The following is a 19604-nucleotide window of genomic DNA, read 5'->3' as shown; positions in this document are numbered from 1 at the left end:
TTTGGGTGCTCTCATGTTGGGTGCAGAAATGTTTATAATTGTCATATCTCCTTGTTGGATTGTCTCCTCAATTATTATATAGTGTCCTTCTTTGTCTCTTGTTACAGTCTTTGTTTTAAAGTCTAGTTTTTGTGATGTAAGTATTACTACTCTGGCTTTATTTGACATCCCTTTACATAATAAATGTTTCTCCGTCCCCTCACTTTCAATCTGCAGGTGGCTTTAGGTCTAAAATAAGTCTCTTGTTGGCAGCGTATAGATGGGTTTTGTTGTTTTTTTTTTTTTTTTTAAGATTTTATTTATTTGACAGACAGATCACAAGTAGGCAGAGAGGCAGGCAGAGAGAGGGAGGGAGGCAGGCTCCCCACTGAGCAGAGAGCCCATGACCTGAGCCCAAGGCAGAGGCTTAACCCACTGAGCCACCCAGGCCCCTCTGGGCTGTTTTTTAATCCATTTTGTTACCATGTGTCGTTTGATTGGAATGTTTAGTCCATTTACATGAAAAGTAATTATTGATAGCTATGTATTTATTGCTATTTTATTACTTGTTTTGTAGTTGTTTCTTAAGATTTTTCTCTGATCCTTTCTTTTGGTCTTTCTCTGTTTTATAGTTTTCTTTAGTGATATATTTGGATTTCTTTCTCTTTATTCTTTCCATATTTATTATTTTTTGGTTTGCAGTCACCATTAGGTTTGTATATAGCATCTTCTGCATATAGCCATCTATATTAAGTTGATGGCTGTTTGAGTTTGAACCCATTCTTCACTCCTGTTATCCCCTCACTTTAGATATATGATGTCATATTTTACATCCTTTTGAGTTCTTTGACAGGTTTTTAAATAAAATATTTTTACTGCTTTTGTGTTTCTTACTTTCTCACTGTCACTTTTGGTCTTCCCTTTTCACTCAGAGAATCCCCTTTAAACATTTCTTGCAGGGCTGGTTTAGTGGTAATGAGCTCCTTTAGTTTTTGTTTGTCTGGGAATCTCTTTATCTCTCCTCCTATTCTGAATGACAGTCTTTCTGGATAGAGTAATCTTGTCTGAAAATTTTGCTTATTCAGCATTTTGAATATATCGGGTTGCTTCCTTCTGGCTTGGAAAGTGTCTGCTGAAAAATCTCTGCTTAGCCTAATGGATTTTTCCTCGTAAGTTACTGTCTTCTTTTATCTTGCTGCTTTTAACATTTTCTTCTTTATCACTATATTTTGCCATTTTAATTACAGTAGATCTTGGTATGGGTCACTTTTGTCGATTTTGATGGGTATTCTTTGTGCCTCCTGGCTCTGGATATCTGTCTTCTTCCCCAGATTAGGGAAGCTCTCAGCTATTATTTCTTCAAATAAATTTTATGCTCCCCCTTTTCTTTTGATGGACTTTTATAATATGGCTGTTATCACATTTGGTGGAGTCACTGAATTCCTTAAGTCTATTCTCATTTTCTGTATTTTTTTTCTCTCTTTTATTCAGCTTGATTGCTCTCCACTACTCTCGTCTTCTATGTCATTAATTCGTCCCTCTGCTTCTTCCAGACTGCTGTTCCTTCCACGATGCAGGTTTCTCATTTCATCTATTATACTTTTACTTCTGGTATACCTTATATCTGTATTAAGGGTCTCAATGTCTTTCACTCTTTCCTCAAGTCCAGTGAACATCTTTATGATCACTACTTTAAATTCTCTCTCAGTCATTTTATTTCTATGTGTTTCGCTTAGATCTCCTGCTGTTGCCTTATCCTCTGTTCTTTCATTTGGGACAAATTCCTCTACCTTCTCATTCTAAGTCTCTGTGCAAACTTCTCTGTATTAGGAAAGTCAACTATGTCTCCTGTTCTTGAGGATAGTGGCCTTATAAAGAAGAAGTCCTGTAGTGCCCTGCTGTATAGTGTCCCATGTTCCCCAGGGCCTGGCGCTTCCAGGAGTGTCTCCAGTTTGTACTATGTGCACCTGCTGTTGTGTCCTGGCCACTTTATCCTTCGGGCCCGTCACCTGCAGAGGCTCTCTTTGCCTGCTGTGGACAGTTTTTGGTCCCTGGTCTGAATCTCGAAAATTTTAATGAAGTATTCTCTTACCTGTTTATGAAATGAGACCTGTCACCACTGTCACTGGAACTGAGAGTCTGCAAAATTCCCTCCTTGGGAGGTGCAGTGCTGGTAGGGGTTTGGTCTGGTCTTCTGGGGAGGGATCTGTAGTACTGGGACTTACATAATCCTAACTGCAAAGTGCGTTTTCATTGGAGTATAGGGGATGGGGCTTGGTGTATGCAAGTTAGGTAGCAAACGTCTGCACTGTGTTGGTTCCTACAGGTGGTCCTATACTTATGCTGAAGGGCAAGGGAGGGAAATGGCAACAGCCCATTTATTTGTTCCTGGCAAGGTCTCTCCATGAACACTGTCTCTCTGGGACACCCTCTGACTTGAGCAAATAACCTCCCCACTGTGTGCCCCAGGCACTCCTCAGATTACTGTTTCCTTGCCTTGTGTCCATGGGTCATTTATCTGCCTTCTTTCCAAGAGTAATGCAATGGCTGCCAGGCTCTATCTTGGCCATGCCTGCTAATCTTTAAAACACTAGACTTTGGGGCACCTGGGTGGCTCAGTGGGTTGAGCCTCTGTCTTTGGCTCGGGGTCATGGTCCCAAGATCCTGGGATTGAGCCTTCATGGGGCTCTCTGCTCAGCGGGGAGCCTACTTCCTCCCCCACAACTCCCACCTGCCTGCCTCTCTGCCTACTTGTGATCTCTCTGTCAAATAAATAAATAAACAATAATTTAAAAAAATATATAGGCTTTAAGTCCCACTGCTTGCCAGAATCCATGAAATTTGGCCCTTTTGGCTTTTCAAGCCAAATCTATGTCATTCAGTTTTCCTTATGCACTCTCCTGTTAGTCTGTCTCTCACTCTTCCCCACTACCACAGCTCTCTGACCACTGCAGCTGCCATGTTTCTGTCCTAAACCCTGTCTCCATACTTCCTACTTTCTTCAATGTATCCTCTTCTCTACCTTTAGTTATGGAATTTGTTCTGCCAGTGTTCAGATTTCTGGAGTATTTAGGATGACTTGATAGTTATCTAGTTATATGTGTGGGATGAGGTGAGCCTCAAGAAGTGGGGGTAGGGTCCTACTCTGCTATCTTCCCCTCCCTGTTTACTTAAATTTTACATAGAGTGAAATCATATGGCATTTATCCTTCTCTGACTTATTTCACTTGGTAGTATACTCTCCAGTTCCTTCAATGTCATTGCAAATGACAAGACTTTATTCTTTTTAATGGCTGAATAATATTCCATCACACACACATACACACACACACAATCAATATATACACCACATCTTTATCCATTCATGAATTGATGGACACTTGGGCTGCTTCCATATCTTGGCTTATAAATAATGCTGCCATGAACCTATATAGGGGTACTACTCACATGACCTTTTAAAATACCTGAAAATTATGTATTTGGAAAATAAAAATTAAAAATACACAACACTAAAACAACATGAGAACTTACATACCTATCTTCATTTTTGGCTTCCAGAGGAGGAGCAGGGCCCCTTGACTGACCAAGGGGATCAAATGCAGAGCCTGAGATACAATTCAAGAGCTCATATTGAATTTGTGATACAAATAATTAAAGAAAACTTGTATAAGTTAAATTTACCTATTTATTAAATGGCTTAAATTACCTATTTATTAAATAGCCAGGACATTTATTATGTTTATATAAACACTTTATATATCAAGAAATTGGTAAAATTTTAACATACATCAAATTTTATAAATAAAATGTGAAAACAAAAATGAGTATTCTTTCAGCATTAATTTCTCCTCCACAGTAATCTATCCTAACTATAGGAACTCTAAATTATCAATCATGCGAGTAATAATCAATCATGCTGGTATTGAGTTTTTAACTATTCTATTGATATAATACTATTTTCACCTGTAAATTTTTAATTAGGCTTTAACTTATATAAAATAAATTGCATTTTTTAGTTTTTTAAAAATGCAGACATTTTTAATGTACAGGTCAGCACACTTTGTATTTAAAATGGTAACATTTTACATTTACACACAGAAACACAGTAAGAACATTAAAACATCTGAAAAAAGTTATTAGAAAAGATAATATAACAAACCTCTCAAAGCTGCTTTGGTAAAACCAGCTGCTCTCACTGCTGTCATTGGTCTAGTAACTCCATCCTTGAAAGAAAAAAAATCATTTAAAAGGTGTTCTTAAATTAAGATTTGCTTCTTATTTCTAGTTCTGGACATATATTAATATAGTCCCTTTTTTTTTTAGTCCCAGTTTTTCTGATTTTTTTAAAAAGACCTATTCATTTATTTGAGACAGAGAGAGAGAGAGAGCATGCACACGTGTGGTGGGGAGGGGCAGAGAGAAAGGAAGAGAGAAACTCTAAGCAGACTCTGAGCTGAATGCAGAGCTTCATGCAAGGCTTGATCTCACAATTCTGAGATCATGACCTGAGCTGAAACCAAGAGTTGGACGTTTATTTTACTGTGGCCCAGACACTGCTTTAACACTTATTTTTAATCACTCTCTGTTTTTTCCTTACACCTGCCTCCTCATGTGTCAGTTCTGTCTCTACTTTCCCTTCCCCCTATAAAATTTCAATTCCTTGCTTTAACGTATCTTACGCCTAGTTTGGAAAGAAAAACTCAAAAGATTTTTATATAGCACCTAATATAAGTTATATAGGTTATTAGCTGCCTACTCCTCTACTTTTTGGTCTTCTATATGCCTATGAGAGAAACTACAGAAATTCTTACAAGTTATAGCATAGGAAAAATGGGACCCAAAGTTCACTACACAAGCAAACTATCAGTTCTATGTCCACTCCCCAATGGGATTTCATTTGAGACCTGAGTAAATCCAATGAGATTTTGACTCCAAAGATTCTGAACAGTCCAAACTTCAGCCCAAAATTTAAAGAATCATGTTCTTTATATAAGAAACACCTTCTTTAACATTTTAAAATAATATAATAAAAAGTATCGGCAATAATATTCTAAGTCACAAGAGAGGCCCAAAATGAACAACCACATGACAGAGATACCTGAATAGCCCCTGTCATTGGTCTTCCCATCGAGGATGCCAGGGATGTCTTGGACTAGTAAACAGAAAACTAAATTAAAATGATTCAAAAAAAATCTACATTTAATTTTATAAAAACCAAGTTACAAAAATTTTCTTCTTAACTTTTTATCTTCATTCAATTGGCAAGTAAACCTAATCTTTTCCATTTATAACCTAAGGATATAAGACTAAACAATAAAACTCTAAAACAAGTCTCAGCAAACTACAACTGTCAGCCTTTGTCAATAACATTTTATTGGAGTACAGCCATACCCCACTGGTCGGCACACTATCTACAGCAGCTTCTATACTACAAATGCAGAGTTTGGTAGCTGCAACTAGGAACTATGACCTGCAGAGCCTATACTGCCTGGCTCTTCACAGAAAATGTTTGCTGTTTTCTATTCTGAAGCACCACCAAAAATCAAAATTTATGAGTAATACAAGCTTAGGCTGATTAATAAAACCATGTTCCACTTAACACACAGTTACATTATGTGTATGACTAATTTCCTTATTCATATCAATAAATATGAAGTCAAGTGTCCTAGACTTCAAGGTACTAAAACCAATTTTCTGATCCCTATGGAATATTACAATAAAGACTAGGAAATACTATTCTACTTCATTCTTCCGTTTTTCTCCCATTCTCCCTTTGGATGCTAAAGACATCCAAATTTGGGCAAGACTTCAAACCTTTTCTTTATGGATTTTTATATAGCATCTTTCCTCCAAATATCTCAAATAAAAGCAACACTGAAATATATGCCTCTGAAAATTTTCTCAAATTTTATAATTTTATTTTTCATGTATTAATTGGTAGGTTTTAAAATATAAACATCATTACTTTTATATAACATTTAACTTCACATAAAAATATGAATGGAATACACATGAGACTTGGTAATACTACACAAAAAATGAAAGGAAGTCAATCAACAAACACAAGGTTTACAAATAGAAATGATAATAAAATATTTTCTGATAAATTTATAATCAAAGTGACTATAATATAAAAGCTATTAATCAAATTAGACCTTTATAAGGTTTGTAACTATCTAAAATGAAAAATATATCTGGGTCACAGACGGAAAGATAACTCAAATTATTTAGAACTGCCTAAAGTGAACTTATGGGTAAGAAAAAGCACCTTAGTATTTTTAGCTAAAGTAAACCTACCCCATATCCAGTAGCCACAGGTCTAGTAACTGCTGTGCTTGGTATTTTAGCAGTTATCTTGGGGAGGAAAAAAAACATAGTTAATAGAATTCAAATTAAGCTATACAATAGAAAACTAGAAAAGCAATGGGAAATATAGACTCTTCAATAGAGAAATATTTATATAATATTTCGAATAACTTCTCTTAAATTACTCTAAATATTAAGGATCCCAGGTATTTTAAAGTATTAAGAAGGAGAGTTTTTCTGGAATTCATTTTAAAGGATTAAAGAAACTTGAGAATTATCTGAGGTACCAATGAGAAAGGTTAGTTTTCATGACTGCTTCAATCCTTCATTATGTATACTGACTACTGCCAGCCACTAGGCCGAGAGACATGGGATCTTGCATCAGAGAATCTGCGTTTAAATTTCAGCTCTCCGGGCGCCTGGGTGGCTCAGTGGGTTAAGCCGCTGCCTTCGGCTCAGGTCATGATCTCAGAGTCCTGGGATCAAGTCCTGCATCGGGCTCTCTGCTCAGCAGGGAGCCTGCTTCCATCTCTCTCTCTCTCTCTGCCTGCCTCTCTATCTACTTGTGATTTCTCTCTGTCAAATAAATAAATAAAATCTTTTAAAAAATAAATAAATAAATAAATTTCAGCTCTCCTTCTACCTGCTGTTTTTATTCATACCTTTTTGAACCTAAATTTTCTCATCTTTGAAATAAGGATATCCTGATGCCAAAATTGTAATTGGAATCAAACAGGACCATGTAGACGGTAATCTCCCAACTAACACAATGTCCCTTGTGTTAGTTGTTGGGCATATTTATTTGAAATATTTGATTAAAGCATCATTAGTACAAGAGCTCTACTTCTGGTTATGACGGACTGCTGTTTTATTTTTATTTTTTTAAAGATTTTATTTATTTATTTGACAGAGAGAGATCACTAGTAGGCAGAGAGGCAGGCAGAGAGAGAGAGAGAGAGAGGAGGAAGCAGGCTCCTGCTGAGCAGAGAGCCCGATGCGGGACTCGATCCCAGGACCCCGAGATCATGACCTGAGCCGAAGGCAGCGGCTCAACCCACTGAGCCACCCAGGCGCCCCGGACTGCTGTTTTAAACAACTTTAAATAACCTTCCCACTAAGAATAACTAAAAAAGCTGGGAACATTTAAAAAAAATTTTTTTAAGGATTGTCTCTCCCTCTTTTATTTTTTTTTTAAAGGATTTTATGTATTAATTTGTCAGTGAGACACACAGCAAGAGAGGGGGCACAAGCAGGAGAGTGGAAGAGAGAGAAGCAAGCTTACTCCTAAGCAGAGAGCCCAATGTGTGGCTTGATCCAAGGACCCTGGGATCATGACCTGAGCCAAAGGCAGACGCTTAACAACTGAGGCACCCAGGTGCCCCAAGACAAAAATATTTTTATAAAAAATCAATTTGAATATATTAGAGAATCAAAAAGGCAGTGAATAATTAACAAGGTTTCAAGCTATGGAAAAGGAAAAGCTAGAGAAGTATGCCTGCATTTGAGCCTGCTTTTCTCCAAAAGGCATGACTAAGTAACTAAACACAGCTATCTAAAGACTCTCTTAAGACATAAAATGTTGGAGTTGGGAGGGGATGCTGCCACGGAGGCAGCCTTGGTAATCCTCTAGGCTTTGACTGTGATCTCAAAAGGCTATACTCTACAACTGAAAGTAGATAAAAAGCATACAAGCCTTCATAAAACTGAAGTCCAATTAGGAACCATCTCAAACTCAACTGAATTAAGGTTAGCCAGGACTCCTAATGTCTCTAGGACCATAAGCAAAAGTAAATTCTCCAGTGAAAGGTAAGATCATATAGAGTTGCGCTAAACAGTGGAACTTTTCTGCAGTGGTGAAAATGTTCTTTATCCGCCCTTTCTGGTAAGAGTTATTAGCCACATGTGGCTATTGAGCATTTGAAATGTGAGTGACTGGTGTAATCTGAATTTTTATATTTTACTCTATTATAAATAGTTTAAATGTACATAGCCGCATGTACCTAGTCATTATTATACTGACAACTCAGACATATACCCTTAAATTATCTCTAAAATTTTTCATTTACAATGCCTGACATTGAATCAAAAACAACCTGACATACAGGAGGCAAGACTACCTAATGAAAAGGGAAGAGAAACAAAAGACTAGAAAGACACTCAGAAAAGGATACATATAATGGAAATGTCAGACACAGACTTCAACATAACTATGATTAATATGATCAATGAATTAAAAGACAAGATTGATAACTTCAGCAGAGAACTGGAAAGTATAAAAAAGGAATAAATAGAAATTATAGAACCCAAAAACAGTTGAAAATGTAAAATTCTGGCATTGTCAAGGAAGTAGTAAAACTATAAGTAATACTAGACTTTAATAATTTAAAGATGAGTATTGTAATCTTCAGGAAAACACTAGAGAGAATGGTTAAAGAATATAAACACACAAGATAACATTGGGAAGATATGGAATAATAAAAAAAGAAATAAAAGAAGGCAAGAAATAAGAGAAAATGATACATAAAAGAGTCAGAGAAAACAAAAAGCAAATAGACAAGTTAAAACCAAATCAGTAATTTCATTAAATGTAAATGAACTAAATACTTCCGACCACATTTTAAGAAAAAAACTCAGTTACATTCTGTTAATGAGAAATACATCTTAAATATATGGATATGGAGAAGTTGGAAGTAAACAGATGGGAAAGACATATCATGCACACACTAGACAAAAGAGAGCTTCTGTAGCCCCATGAATATATCAATATCTGACAAAATAGACAAACAGCATGACTAGATATAGGACATAAAAAATAATATTAGGCTCAATTTACATTGAAAATATAATAATTCGAAATAGTTCTTGCTCCAAATATATAAAGCAAAACTCTAAAAAAAAGAAATAAATCCACAGTGTAAATTTTGATATCTTTCTAACATAACTAGTAGTAGCCCCCCCAACCCAAAAAAATCAGTAACAGTATAGAATTCTTGAACAAAACCATTAACAAACTTGATCTAACTGACAGATCTTAGAAAAAGCTGAAAAGGAAGGATATGTGTCTCAGCAATTTTTCCATGAGAACAAACTAAACGAAAGAGACCATTATTCTTTTAAGTACTTACTAATGACTAAATTGGTGTTTCAGTTTTTTACTTTTAGCATGGGGTTGATCTCCTCAGATAAAATGGATTCTACGTGGGCTCTTTATTTATTCACTTACATCCTCATCTGCAATGCCCTTCCCATATCTCAAATCAGTCTTAATTGTACACACCCTTTAAGATTCAACTGAAATTTATCTTCTAAACAGTCTTTGCTGATTGTCCCAACTAGTGACAAATAACCTCTTTTTGTGGTCCCATAACATTTGTACTCTTTTCAATACTTATTACATTATGCTTTGAATATATGTATCCATTTCATTTTCCCTCCTAAGATTATAAAGTCCTTGGAACTAGCTAGAATTTTATCCCTTGAGTAAGCCTAGCACCTCTCACATAAAAGTTACATAATTTTTCCCTGATTAACATAATAAATAGGATATGAAGAAAATATTCAATATGGGGTCAACAGACTTAAGCTCTGCCCCAATTATGGATACCTGTGAGATCTGGCCCTCTAGGCCTAAGTTTTCTCATCTATAAAATGAGGATCTTTAAAGTTGCTTCTGAATATCACTGAAGGGCCAGCATGATAAAATGATCACCTGATGTCTGATACCTGAAATCACTAAAAATACCATTTACCACGATCAAGTGGGACTTATTCCTGGTTGCAAGAGTGGTTCAATATTTCAAATGAATCAATGTGGTATGCTATGTTAATAAGATAAGGGATTAAAAACCATGTGACCATTTCAATAGATACAGAAAAAGCATCTCACAAAGTGCAGCATCCATTCCTGATTAAAAAAACCCTCAACAAAGTAGGTTTAGAGGAAACATACCTCAACATAATAAAGGCCATATATGAAAAACCCACAGCTAACATCATCCTAAATTGGGAAAAACTGAGAGCTTTTCATCTACAGTCAGGAATAAGACAGGGAGGGGGAGGAGCAACATGGCAGAGGAGCATGAGACCTAAATTTCATCTGGTCCAAGGAATTCAGTTAGATAGTTATCAAACCATTCTGTATACCTATGAACTCCACATGATATTGAAGAAAAGAATAGCAGTAACTATGAACAGAAAAGCGACCACTTTCTAGAAGGTAGGACATATGCAGAAGTGAATCTGAGGTGATACATGGGAAGAGAGACCACAGGGGTAGAAGTCTCCGTCAGCTGGCTCCCAGCAAGTGACAGAGCAAAGTCATTTCAAGCAGGGACCCCACAAGTGGCAGATGTGGGGAACAATCTTCTTCCTCTACTGGAAGGTGCGGCAAGGAGCACACTGCAGGAATCTACTGGATTTGGAGACTCTAAATGGGATCGTGTGCCAGAGACAGAAATGCTTGGTCACAGGCCAAATGAGCATGGAACATGGCCAGAGACCAGGGAGATGGGAGTAGCTGACTGCTTTCTCTGAGGCACACTGAGGAATGGAGCCCCAAGGTTTCTCCTCCAGGGTTGGAGATTGGAAGGCAGCCATTTTCATTCTCTTCCTCCAAAGCTGTACAGAATTCAAGGAATAAAAGCTACCTAGAGCAAACCCAAACAGATTGCTTAGCCCGGCCCCTGGCAAGGGTAGTGCAATCCTACCTCAAGCAAAGACATTTGAAAATCACTGCAACAGACCCGTCCCATAGATCAGCAAGAACATCCAGCCAAGACCAAGTTTACCAATCAATGAGAACTGCAAAACTCCAGCACTAGGGGAATACAGCACAGAGAATTCATGTGGGCTTTTTTCCCATGATGCTTTAGTCTTTGAATTAATTTTTTAAAAATTTTCTTTAATTTTTTAAAAATTTCTTTCCTTTTTCAACCAACATCTTATCGTATCAATACCTTATTAAAATCTTTTTTAATTTTCATTTTTACTGTCATACTCTATCCTTTCATTATATTTAACCTTATTCTTTTGGGTATAAATAAGTTTTTCTTTCGTTAAAATTTTGAGATACAGTTTCTTCTAACAGAACAAAATATACCATATATCTACTATATGGCTTTTTAATTTTTTTAAGATTTTATTTATTTATTTGACAAGAAGATGGAGAGAGAGCACAAGTAGGCAGAGCAGCAAGCAGAGGAAGAGGGAGAAACAGGCTCTCCACTGAGCAGGGAGCCCGATGTGGGGCTCAATCTCTGAACCCTGCGATCATGACCTGAACCGAAGGCAGCTGCTTAATCAACTGAACCACCCAGGAGCCCCTTATCAAGCCCACTTTAAAATTTTAAAAAAAATTTCATCTTTACAGTCATGTTCTATCCCTTGCTTACTCTATTTCTGTATTTATGTAAGTTTTTCTTTCTTTGAAATTTTGGGAGGCAGTTTCTTCTAAGAGACCAGAATATAACCCAAATCAACTGGGTGGCTCTGTTCTATTCACAAGCCTAATCATATTCTTTTTTTCTTTCTTTTTTTTCCCTTTCTTTTCCCCCTGGTTTTGGTCTCTTCTGATGTATTCAGTGTATATTTTTCTGGGGTTGTTGTTACCTTTTTAGCATTTTGGTCTCTCATTCATCTTTTTTTTTTTTTTGCTGGATAAAATAACAAGGCAGAAAACCTCACCTCAAAAAAGAAGAATAACAGGTAGTACTGACTGCCAGGGACATAATCAATACAGACATTAAGATGTTGGAACTAGAATTCAGAATGACAATTATAAAGATACTAGCTGGGCTTGAAAAAAGCATAGAAGATACTAGAGAATCCCTTTCTGGAGAAATAAAAGAACTAAAATCTAACAAACTTGAAATAAAAAAGATAATTAATGAGATGCAATAAAAATTGGAGGCTCTAACTGCTAGGATAAATCAGGCAGAAGAGAGAATTAATGATATAGAAGAACAAATGATGGAGAATAAAGAAGCTGAGAAAAAAGAGAGATAACTACTAATCATGAGGGGAAAATTCAAGAGGTAAGTGATACCATAAGATGAAACAATATTAGGATAATTGGGATCCCAGAGGAAGAAGAAAAAAAGAGAGGAACAGAACATATATTGGACCAAATTATACTGAAGAACTTCCCTTCAGTACAGGAAACAGGCATCAAATGCAGGAGGGGCAGAGAAATCCCCCTCAAATCAATAAAAACAGGTCAACACCCTGTCATCTCATAGTAGAACTTACAAGTCTCAGAGACAAAGAGAAAAGCATCTTGGGACAAGAGCTCTGTAACCTACAAGGGTAAAAATATTAGACTGGCAGCAGACCTATATCCACAGAGACCTGGCAGGCCAGAAAGAACTGGCATGATATATTCAGAGCAAAAAATGAGATATATATGCAGCCAACAACTATATCCAGCTAGGCTGTCACTGAAAATAGGAGGAGAGATAAAAAGCTTCCAGGACAAATGAAAACTAAAAGAATTTGCAAACACCAAACCAGCCCTACAGGAAATACTGAAAGGGGTCCTTTAAGCAAAGAGAGAGTCTAAAAGTAACATAGACCAGAAAGGAACAGAGACAATATATAGTAACAGTCACCTTACAGGCAATACAATGGCACAATATTCGTATCTTTCAATAGTTACCCTGAATGTAAATGGGCTGAATGTACCAATCAAGATACAGGGTATCAGATTAGATTAAAAAAACAAGACCCATTGATATGCTGTCTGTAAGAGACTCATTTTAGACCCAATGACACCTCCAGATTTCAAGTGAGGGGGTGGAAAACCATTTACCATGTTAATGGCCATCAAAAGAAAGCTGGGGTGGCAATCCCTGTATCAGATAAATGAGATTTTAAACCAAAGACTATAATAAAAGATGTGGAAGAACACTATAACATACTTAAAGAGTCTATCCAACAAGAAGATCTAACATTTGCAAATCATTATGCCCCTAGCCTGGGAGTGGCCAATTATATATATATTAATAACAAAATCAAATAACAAATAACAAAAATTAAAGAATACATTGACAATAATAAAATAATAGTAGGGGACTTTAACACACCCCTCACTGAAATGGATGGATAATCTAAGCAAAAGATCAACAGGATATAAGGGCTTTAAATGACATGCTGGATCTGATGGGCTTCACAGATATATTCAGAACATTCCATCCGAAAGCAACAGAATACACATTCTTCTCAAGTGCACATGGAACATTCTCCAGAATAGATCACATCCAGGGTCACAAATCCGGTCTCAACTGGTACCATAAGACTGGGATCATTCTCTGCTTATTTTTGGACCATAATGTTTTGAAACTTAAACTCAATCACAGAAGGAAAGTTGGAGGCTAAAGAGCATCCTACTAAAGAATGAAGGAGTCAACCAGGAAACTAAAGAAGAATTTTAAAAATTCATGGAAACAAATGAAAATGAAACACACGGTTCAAAATCTTTGGGATACAGCAAAGGCGGTCCTAAGATGAAAGTATATAGCAATACAAGCCTTTATCAAGAAACAAGAGAAACGTCTCAAATACACAACCTAACCTTACACCTACAGGAGCTGCAGAAAGAATAGCAAAGAAAGCCTAAATCCAGTAGGAGAAGAGAAATAATAAAGATCAGAGCAGAAATCAATGAAACAGAAACCAAAAAACAGTAGAACAGATCAGTGAAACTAGGAGCTGATTCTTTGAAAGACTTATTAATAAGATTGATAAACTCCTTGCCATATTTTTCAAAAAGAAAAGAGAAAGGACCCAAATTAATAAAATCATGAATGAAAGAGAGATCAAAACCAAACCAAAGAAACACAAACAATTATAAGAACATATTATGTACAACTATATGCCAGCAAATTAGATAATCAAGAAGAAAGGGATGCATTCCTAGAGACATATAAACTATCAAACTGAACCAGGAAGAAACAGAAAACCTGAACAAACCCATAACCAGTAAGGAAATTGAAGCAGTCATCAAAAATTTCCCAACAAACAAGAGCCGAGAGCCAGATGACTGCCTACGGGAATTCTACCAAACACTTAATGAAGAATTAATATCTATTCTCCTAAAACTGTTCCAAAAAATAGAAATGGAAGGAAAATTTCCAAACTCATTTTATGTGGACAGTATTACCTTGATCCCAAAACCAGAAAAAGACCCCACCAAAAAGGAGAATTACAGACCAATACCCCTGATGAAAATGGATGTAAAAATCTCACCAAAATACTAGCCAATAGGATCCAACAGTACATTAAAAGGATTATTCACCACAACCGAACAGGATTTATTTCTGGGCTGCAAAGTTGGTTCAATGTCTGCAAATCAATCAATGTGATACAATACATTAATAAAACAAAGAATAAGAATCATATGATACTCTCAATAGATGCTGAAGAAGTATTTGACAAAGTACAGAATCCTTTCTTTTTTTTTTTTAAGTTGCTTTTTTTTTTTTCAAAGATTTTATTTATTTATTTGACAGAGAGAGATCACAAGTAGGCAGAGAGGCAGGCAGAGAGAGAGGAGGAAGCAGGCTCCCTGCTGAGCAGAGAGCCCGATGCGGAACTCGATCCCAGAACCCTGAGATCATGACCTGAGCCAAAGGCAGAGGCTTAACCCACTGAGCCACCCAGGCGCCCCTAGAATCCTTTCTTGATCAAAACTTTTCAAAGTGTAGGGATAGAGGGTACATATCTCAATATCATAAAAGCTATCTAGAAAAACCCCACAGCAAGTACCATTGTCATGGGGAAAAACTGAGAGGTTTTCCCCTGAGGTCAGGAGCACAGCAGGGTTGTCCACTACCACTACTGATATTCATAATAGTACTAGAAGTCCTAACCTCAGCAATCAGATAACAAAAAGAAATTAAAGGCATCCAAATCAGCAAAGATATAGTCAAACTTTCATTCTTTGCAGATGATGTGATTCTTCACATGGAAAACCCAAAAGACTCCACCCCAAAACCACTAGAAGTCATACAGAAATTCAGTAAACTGTCAGGATATAAAATTAATGTAAGGAAATCAGTGACATTTCTATATACCAACAACAAGACAGAAGAAAGAGAAGTTAAGGAGTCAATCCCATTTACAGTTGCACCCAAAACCATAAGATACCTATGAATAAATCTAACCAAAGAGGCAAAGAATCCGTACTCAGAGAAGTACAGAATACTCATGAAAGAAATTGATGAAGACACAAAGAAATAGAAAACGTTCCATGCTCATGGGTTAGAAGAACAAATATTGTGAAAATGTCTATGCTACCTAGAACAATCTACACATTTAATACAATCCCTATAAAAATACCATCAACCTTTTTTTCAAAGAAATGGAACAAATAAACCTAAAATTTGTATGGAACCAGAAAAGACCCTGAATAGCCAGAGGAATGTTGAAAAGGAAAGCCAAAGTTGGCAGCATCACAATGCCAGACTTCAAGTTCTATTACCAAGCTGTAATCATAAAGACAGTATTTTGTACTGGCATAAAAATGGACACATAGATCAATGGAACAGAACAGAGAGCCCAGAAATGGAACCTCAACTCTATGGTCAACTAATCTTCAACAAAGTAGGAAAAAATGTCCAACAGAAGGAAAAAAGTCTCTTCAACAATTGGTGTTGGGAAAACTGGACAGCCACATGCAGAAGAATGAATTTGGACCATTTCCTTATAGCACACACAAAAATAGACAGAAAATGGATGAAAGACCCCAGTGTGAGACAGGAATCCATCAAAATCCTTGAGGAGAACACAGGCAGCAACCTCTTTGGCCTCAGCTATAGCAACTTCTTCCTAGAAATATCACCAAAGGCAAGGGAAGCAAGGGCAAAAACGAACTATTGGGACTTCATCAAGATCAAAAGCTTTTGCACAGCAAAAGAAAAAGTCAACAAAACCAAAAGACAACTGATGGAATGAAAGAAGATACTCACAAATGACATATCAGATGAAGGGCTAGTATCCAAAATATATAAAGAACTTAACAAACTCAACACCCAAAGAACAAAGAATCCAATCAAGAAATGGGCAGAAGACATAAACAGGCATTTCTACAAAGATGACATCCAGATGGCCAACAGACACATGAAAAAGTGCTCAGCATCACTCGGCATCAGGGAAATACAAATCAAAACCACAATGAGATACCACTTCACACCAGTCAGTAAAGCTAAAATTAACAGGTCAGGAAACAACAGATGTTGGTGAGGATAGGGAGAAAGGGGAACTCACCTACACTGTTGATGGGAATGCAAGCTGGTGCAGCCCTCTGGAAAACAGTATGAGGGTTCCTCAAAAAGTAAAAATAGAGCTACCCTATGACCCAACAATTGCACTACTGGATATTTACCCCCAAAATATAAATGTAGTGATCTGAAGGGACACATGCACCCGAATATTTGCAAAAGCAATGTCCACAATAGCCAAACTATATTAAGAGCCTAGATGTCCATCAATGGGTAAATGGATAAAGAAGAAGTGGTATATAAATATATATAATGGAATATTATGTAGCCATCAAAAAAATTAAATCTTGCCATTTGCAATGATGTGGATGGACTTAGAAGGGATTATGCTAAGCAAAATAAGTCAAGCAGAGAAAGACAATTATCATATGATATCACTGATATGAGGAATTTGAGAAATAAGACAAAGGATTATAGGGGAAGGGAGGGAAAAATGAAGTAAGATGAAACCAGAGAGGGAGACAAACCATAAGAGACTCTTAACCTCAGGAAACAAACCAAGGGTTGCTGGAACGGAGGTGAGAAGGAGGGATGGGGTGGCTGTGTGATGGACACTGGGGAGGGTATGTACTACGGTGAATGCTGTGAATTGTGTAAGACTGATGAGTCATAGACCTGTACCCCTAAAACAAATACATTATATGCTAATAAAAAAATTAAACTAAAAAGAAAAAAGAAAAAAATAATAAATAAAAAAATAAAAAAGGACGGGTGCCTGGGTGGCTGAGTGGGTTAAAGCCTCTGCTTTTGGCTCAGGTCATGATCCCAGGGTGCTGGGATTGAGCCCTGCATCGGGCTCTCTGCTCAGCAGGAAGCCTGCTTCCCCGCCCCAACCTCTCTCTGCCAGTCTCTCTGCCTATTTGTGATCTCTGTTTGTGAAATAAATAAAAAAAATCTTTTAAAAAAATTAAAAAGGAATAAGACAGGGATGTCCACTTTCACAACTTTTATTAAACATGTACTAGAAGTTTTAGCCATAGCAATCAAACAACAAAAAGACATATAAGTCAAATCCAAATTGGCAAGGAAGAAATGAAACTTTCACTATTTGCAGGTGACATGATATTCTATATAGAAAACCCAAGACACTCCACCAAAAGACTGGTAAAAGTGATAAATGATTTCAGTATAGTCACAGGACATAAAATCAACATACAGCAATTTGTTGTGTTTCTATAATGAAGCAGCAGAAAGAGAAATTAAGGAACCAATCCCATTGCTACCAAAAATAAAGAAAAATAAAGATACCTAGGAATAAACCTAACAAAAGTTAGAAAGACCTGTATTCTGAAAAGTGTCAAACACTGATGTAAGAAATTGCAGAAATCCAAAGACATTCTGATTAGAAGAATAAATATCGTTAAAATGTTGATACTATCCAAAGCAATCTATACATTTAATGCAATTCCTATCAAAACCGAGAGCATTTTTCACAGAACAAGAACAATTCCGAAATTCCAAAATTGTTCCAAAAGACACCAAATAGCGACAGCAATCTTGGAAAAGAAAAGCCAAGTTGAAGGCATCACAATTCCAGACTTCAGGTTATTTTACAGAGCTGTAGTAAGCAAAAGAGTATGGTCCTGGCACAAAAATAGACAAGTACATCAATGAAATAGAACAGAAAACCCAGAAATGACCTCACAACTATATGGCCAATTAATCTTCAAAAAAGCAGGAAAATATCTATTGGAAAAAAGACAGCCTCTTCAATAAGTAGTGCTGGGAAAACTGGACAGCCACATGCAAAAGAATGAAAATGGACCATTCTCTTTTACCATAAACAAAAACTCAAAATGGATTAAAATCCTAAATGTGAGATCTGAAACCACAGAAATCCTTGAAAAAAGCACAAGCAGTAATTTCTCTGGTATTTGCCATTGCAACTTTTTTCTAAATAGGTCTCCTGAGGCAAGGGAAATTAAAGCAAAAATAAACTACTGGGACTATATCAAAATAAAAGGCTTTCTGTATAGCAAAGGAAGCAATCTAAAAAAATAAAGGCAAACTATGGAAGGGGAGAAGATATTTGTAAATGACTTATCCAATAAAGTTACTATCCAAAATACATAAATAACTTATAAAACTCAAGTGATCATCATCACTTACCACCTGGGAAATTCAAATCAAAACTACAGTGAGCTACCACCTCACACCTGTTAGAGTGGCTAAAATCAACAACATAAGAAACAACAGGTATTGGCGAGGATGTGGAGAAAAACATCCTTGCATTGTTAGTGGGAATACAAACTGGTACAACCACTGTAGATAACAGTATGGAAGTATGTCAAAAAATTAGTAATAGAACTACTCTATGATCCAGCAATTGCACTACTGAGTATTTACCCAAAGAAAATAAAAACATTAATTCAAAGGGATTCATTCACCCCTATGTTTAAAATAGCATCATTTACAACAGCCAAATTATGGAAGCAGCCTAAGTGTCCAATGATTGATGAATGGATAAGGAGATGGTATATATATAAAATGGAAAATTATTCATCCATATAAAGGAATGAAATCTTGCCATTTGCAAGGAAATGGAAGGAGCTAGGGAGCATAATGCTAAGGAGAATAAGAGAGAAAGACAAATGTCATTTGATTTCATTCACATGTGGAATTTATGAAACAAAACAAATGAGCAAAGGGGAAAAAAAGACAAATCAAGAAACAGATTCTTAGCAATAGAGAATAAACTGATGGTTATGGGGGGGAAGGGTGTGTGAAATAGGTGACGAGGATTAAGGGAGGCACTTGATGTGATAAGCACGAGGTGATATATGTAACTGTTTATTCACTGTTTGCTACACCTGAAACTAATATAACACTATTAACAACTGGAATTTTAAAATAAAATAAAATAAAAAGTGGCTAAGATGGCAAATTTTATGTTATGTGTTTTTTTTATCACAACAACAACAAAAAAATTTCACTTACTGGAGGTCTTCTGCCATGACTAGTTCTCACTGCTTGCTGAAAAGCTGTGTCATTCTCTAATTCCTAAAACGAATAAGCAAATTCAACAATTTAACAACATGAAGTGAG

At 36.4% G+C, this 19604-nt stretch overlaps 1 protein-coding gene across 7 annotated transcripts in view; it reads right to left on the bottom strand.

Moving 5' to 3' along the window:
* The window catches only part of IFT88 (intraflagellar transport 88), a 150560-nt gene that overhangs the window by 121731 nt on the left and 9225 nt on the right, over positions 1-19604 (bottom strand). For 4 of the 7 annotated variants that reach the window (XM_082701683.1, XM_082701677.1, XM_082701682.1 and 1 more), the window contains exons 3-7: positions 19497-19559; positions 6277-6333; positions 5078-5131; positions 4139-4202; positions 3515-3584 (exon numbers count right to left, since the gene is read on the bottom strand). In XM_082701683.1, the coding sequence (XP_082557809.1) occupies positions 3515-3584; positions 4139-4202; positions 5078-5131; positions 6277-6333; positions 19497-19559 (308 nt within the window). The remainder of the gene's footprint in view (positions 1-3514; positions 3585-4138; positions 4203-5077; positions 5132-6276; positions 6334-19496; positions 19560-19604) is intronic. The other 3 variants (XM_082701680.1, XM_082701681.1, XM_082701679.1) reach the window with 2 other exon arrangements.

Source organism: Mustela nivalis (assembly GCF_964662115.1).
Source record: "Mustela nivalis genome assembly, chromosome: 15".
Taxonomy (NCBI): Eukaryota; Metazoa; Chordata; class Mammalia; order Carnivora; family Mustelidae; genus Mustela; species Mustela nivalis.
This window is presented reverse-complemented; position numbering and strand designations above follow the sequence as displayed.